The 5,622-nt window shown below is 30.6% G+C and overlaps 1 protein-coding gene across 1 annotated transcript; it reads left to right on the top strand.

Annotated features, from left to right (window-relative positions):
* The first annotated feature begins 3,386 nt into the window (after nt 1–3,386).
* On the top strand, nt 3,387–5,622 carry LOC107900806 (nitrile-specifier protein 5). The gene is made up of 2 exons (XM_016826518.2): nt 3,387–3,565; nt 4,208–5,622. The coding sequence occupies exons 1-2, from the start codon at nt 3,536–3,538 to the stop codon at nt 5,153–5,155; spliced, it is 978 nt and encodes a 325-aa protein (XP_016682007.2). The 5' UTR covers nt 3,387–3,535; the 3' UTR covers nt 5,156–5,622.

Below are 5,622 nucleotides of genomic sequence, written 5' to 3'. Positions count from 1 at the left end.
GTTTGACTCAGGTTACATTTTAATCACTTATGTTTGAAATGTTACATTTTAGGCACTTACATTATCGTGTTGTAACATTTTAGTCATTGAGCCGTTAATTATTGTTAACGATGTAACGAAAAGTTGACGTGGCACGTTAAATCATAATTTCAAACAAAAAATTTAAGTTAAATTATATAATTGGTCCCTGTGTTTTTTCATTTTGAACATTTTTTTTCTTTTATGTTCTTTTAACTTTTTTATTCTTTATTTTCCATTGTCTTCTGTTTTTCCCTCTATTAACCTCTTTTCTTCATTTCTTTTAACATAGTTTTTCTATGTTAAAACTAGTCCACAAGCTCACCTCACTCAAAAAAATTAAATTGTTCAAAAAAATAAAAGCATAGGGACTAGTTTTAACAAATAGAAAACATAGAAAAAATACATTAAAAGAAATGAAGAAGGGAGGAAAACAACAAGAGAAGCAGAAGAGAATGAAAAATAAAGAAAAAAAAGAAAGTTAAAAGAATATAAAAGAAAAAAATTAAATTACTCAAAACAAAATAATATGGGGACCGATTGTATAAATTAACCTAAATTTTTTGTTTGAAATGATGATTTAACGTGCCACGTTAGCTTACCGTTACACCATTAACGTCAATTAACGGCTCAGTGAATAAAATGTTATAACGCGATAACATAAGTGATTAAATTTTAAACATAAATGACTAAAATATAACATGAGGTAAACAAAATTGGCTATTTTAATAGTTTACCTAAAAAATAATATATATATATATATATGAAATTGCAAAATTTTTAAAATTTATTAAAATATTAAAAAGTTGTAAAATTTATTAAAATTTGTAAAAAAATGTTTTTAAAAAATTATTATAATTTTTAGAAGTTTTTTAAAATATTTTACAATTTTTACAATTTTAATTTTTTTAACGATTATTTACAATTTTTAAGAATTTTACAAGTTTATATTTTTATAAATTTTTAAATAAAATTTAAAATTTTTAAATAGCTTTTATAGTTTTTGCAAGTTTTTTCATTTTTAAATATTTGTATAATTTAAAATAATTTTTAATGACAATGCAAATGATGAATGCCAAAATTTCTATTACAAAAATTTGTAAGGGCAAAAATTTTGAACAGATACTAAAATTTCTAGGGTAAATTATTCAGGTAGTGACTCAATTTTTAAAGCGTTTTTATTTTGGCCATTCAAAATAAAATTTTTGTCATTTTGTCACTAACTTTTAAAGCGTTAAGTTAAATCTCTAATGGTAGTTTATTGTACACGGCATATCATATTTACTCTTTCATTTTAGTAATCCAACTTATGAGTCGTTATCATTTTGGTCACTCAAAAATATCATTTTCTCAGTAATAATAAGAGTAAAAAAAAATACTAATGATTGAAGTGAAAAAGTTGTAGAACTAAAATAACACATTAAAAATTTGTCCAAGTGTACTTGTTGATCCCCTTATTGAAAGTTCTAAATTTTATTACGTGATTTTTTTGAACAAACTCATTATAAATTATGATCATATATGTTTTTTTACACAATACCTAAAACTACCCATAGCCCCACCCAACCTATAAATAGGAGGATAATGCGTTTCAGCGCATTCGAGCTCACGTCCTCTTACATTAACAAAAATGTCCATACCAATCGAGCTAAGACTCAATCGACTATTTAATCAAAAGTAGTTAATCATTTCTAGACTTGGCCTGACCCGAAGACCAGTTCGAAAAGTGGGATGGTTTGGGTAAAAATATAGTTTGGACAAAAATATGACCCGTTTTCTAAACACGCCAGGCCTTGTGTAAGCTTTTTTTGCTTGGGCTCAGCCCGAACCGAATTTGCAAAAAATATCGATGCTATTTTTTTCCTATTTTGCCACTGCTTTTTCATTGTTTTGCTATTATTTCGCTATTATATTATTACCATTTTGTTGTTATTATTTAAATATTGTATAACTCTTATTTTATTATTAATTTTGCTACTAATGCAGATGTATTTGCTTGCTAAGTTGCACTTATCTTAGTGTTATTTAAGTATATATATTTACGTTTGTTGGGAAACATTTATTTTAATATTTTTGGTGTATTTGATGTATTATATTTTTTAAATTTCTTTCTATATAAAAAAAATTTAAGACGAGCAGGCTGGACCAAGCTTAGGTTTTAGCATTTTTATCCAGGTCGAGCTTAGGCAAAAATTTAACATTTTTCGAGTCCAAGATAGAAAACGGGCGTAAAATTTTTACTTGACCCGGCCTGGTCCGACCCACAAACAACTCTAATTATTTCACCTATAACTCAATTATTGATTCTGTTAATATTATATATTTTTTTTCACCTCACAAAATCTAATAATATATAAAGTAATTTATAAAAATGTTTACAAACAAATTAAAACTTGTTATTTAGAAAAGTTTTTTAAATAGGTTAAACATAATTACAATACAATTTGAAAATTTGTATTTAAAGATTTCTAACTTAAAATTTATTATTGTTTCAAAGTTGGTTTTTTAAATAAATAAATAAAATTTTAACATTTTTAAAAAATATTATTGGCCAGATTTGAATAATTACAAAATATTTATTTCCCAAAGCATCTACCATACCTTAATATTAAAATTTTAGTTAAAGATTCCCCAAGGGCATTTTCCAGTACTTGACTTTGATTTTTATTTCAAATATAAATAATCAAAACAAATGCTTTAATATTATAAATAAAAATTAGAGCTACCCCGTAAGTAACTTTTAATAATTTTATTACAATTTTTGTATTTATAAAATATTTAAAATTATTCGTAGTCTTTCGCTAACTCATAAATAAGAGAATAATGTGTTTTAGCATGTACATCCAAAAGAATGTCATTTTCTTAGTATGTTTATATACACTAAAATGAATAGCATGATAGTGAAATAAGGTATTTTTAATGGATATTTTAAATATAAAAATTGGGAGGATATGGCACACCTAACCCAACTATATAGTGAATTAAAAAATTTAAATCAGTGGTCAGCAAGCAGCATGGAAGTTGTCTTTCAAGAGTATCTAAATTTAAATATTTCATTTCACATTATTTTCTTAATTCAAGTACTAATAAATTAATTTTAAATGAAAGCTACTGTTAATTGCTGCTTTCTGGGTAAGGTCACAACTCTTTTTTTTAAGTAAAAACTGATGTTACATACATAAATTTTCAAGTCAATTTATTTCTCTAAATTAATATATAATGTTTATTTTAATTTAAGATTGAATTTAAATATTTTTAATGTTTAAAACCACTTTTTAATTGAAAATTTTTTCTATTAGAAATTCTTTTTTTTAAATTCCAATTTTTGATTAAATAAAGATGTATTTCTTATAATAATTCAATTTGACATCTTATTTTTAAAATATCTTAAATTGAATGCATCACGGATATAAATACCTGGATGTGATTCTGTGATAGCCCAGAAAACTCCAATCTCCAGTTCCAACAGTGACATTTTCTTTGAATACCAAGTATAAATCCTTCACTTTTTCTATTGATGGCTGAGGTTAAAGGGAAATGGGTCAAGGTTTGTTCTCTGTTCCTCTTTAATTCATGTCTACAGAAGTTAAAACAACCAAAATTCTGGGCTTATTTTTGCTGTTGAATTTCTCTCTTTCATCATATCCTCAATTAAATTTATGTAAATTTTTTGCTGGATTTAATGGTAAACTAACACTTCCTAAATCCTAAGTTTGAGTACATGTTTTTTGTTTGTTTTCTTTTTTAACTTATTATACCTGGGTTTCCAACCCAATATTTGAGTTTGGTTTCTTGGAAATCTCGGCTGCCTTTGTGGAGTGATTTCTTTTTTTTTTTTTGAGGTAATTGCAAATACATGAAAGAGGTTTAGTGATTATTACCATAATTTTCTGCCTGGAAAACTAATCATCCCTTGAAACAATTTAGCCAAGAGCAGCTGAACGAATTAAGAAAATTAGGCCTATCTACAGGATAAGATCTACACTATGAATAGATCTCTTGATTCTTTTCCGTTATTTTAAAGTTGGGTGCCTTTCTTTTTGCAGTTATATTTTGTCGATTATAGTCTTGTAGGCTAAGATTCATCTTCATTTTTCCTTTTTTTTTTTCAACTCTATTATTTTAAAAGTGGTAGGCTATGAGATTTTAACCTCTAGTTTTACGCCATGGATTTATAAATCTGCATCAGCTTAACCAGAATGGAACTGGTCCTGGAGCCAGAAGCTCACACGCCATAACCATTGTGGGACAAAAGGCGTATGTCTTTGGAGGTGAGTTCACCCCAAGAGTCCCGGTTGACAACAAGCTCTACGTATTTGATCTCAATAACTTAACATGGTCTGTTGCCGATGTAACTGGCGATGTGCCGCCTCCACGTGTTGGTGTCACAATGGCCACTGTTAGTGAAACCATCTATGTATTTGGTGGTAGGGATTCTGCACACAAGGAGCTTGATGAGTTATATTCTTTTGATACTTGTACAAACAAGTGGGTCTTACTTTCTAACGGTGACAGTGGCCCGGCTCATCGGAGCTACCACTCCATGACAGCTGATGACCGACATGTTTATTTCTTTGGAGGGTGTGGTGTTTCTGGCCGGCTTAACGATCTATGGGCTTACGATGTTGCTTGCCAAAAATGGATCAAATATCCAACCCCGGGAGACGGTTGCAAGGGAAGAGGTGGCCCCGGACTGGCTGTCGTCCAAGGGAAAATATGGGTGGTTTATGGCTTCTCTGGAGTGGAAATGGATGATGTGCATTGCTTTGATCCAGTACAAGGACAATGGTCCCAAGTCGAGACAAGTGGGGAGAAACCAACGGCCCGAAGTGTATTTTCTACAGTTGGGATTGGCAAATGCATAATCATATACGGCGGGGAAGTGGATCCTAGTGATTTAGGTCACCTTGGTGCTGGGAAATTTTCTGGAGAGGTATACAGTTTGGACACAGACACATTGGTGTGGAAGAAGTGGGAGGATGAGCGGGGTTTAGAAACTCATCCCGGGCCTCGTGGATGGTGTGCTTTTTCCAGCGGCGTAAGGGATGGCCAACTTGGGCTTCTAGTTTACGGTGGCAACTCCGCTAGCAATGATAGGCTTGATGACATTTTCATTTTTACGCCATCCGTAGCATAGCAAAGAAACTGAAAACTGAGCAGGGGTTAATGGTGATTCAGTATTAGGATTACAAAGATAATGTGTGGCTTTGTCTAGTAAGTAATCTTGGAGTTGCTTTATGTGCTTCAGTGCTTGGATTGGTTATTATGTGCAAGTATTGAGCATCACTTTCTGCGGGTGCTGTTGCTACTGTCTTGTGGTTGGATTTGGATGGCTGTGGTGCCTCGGCTGCTTCCATTGGCTTGAACAACTCCCTCCCTAGGCAACAACATCTTATCTATTTTGTACACAATCAAACGGCTCTTCATCCTTCACAGACCCTGTAATCTTTGCAGTCACGACCTTAGTCTTCATCGTCATTTATCGTACTTGTTTGCTCCGACTGTTCATAATCCGCAATAGCAAACGACATCCTTTTTTCGTTTTAAACCTTAATAATTAACCCTATGAATATAATGGAAAATGCTATATCTACGGTTATAACA

This window comes from Gossypium hirsutum, chromosome D08 (assembly GCF_007990345.1).
Source record: "Gossypium hirsutum isolate 1008001.06 chromosome D08, Gossypium_hirsutum_v2.1, whole genome shotgun sequence".
Lineage (NCBI taxonomy): Eukaryota > Viridiplantae > Streptophyta > Magnoliopsida > Malvales > Malvaceae > Gossypium > Gossypium hirsutum.
The sequence above is the reverse complement of the archived record's forward strand: the minus strand, read 5'-3'. Positions and strand labels throughout refer to the sequence as shown.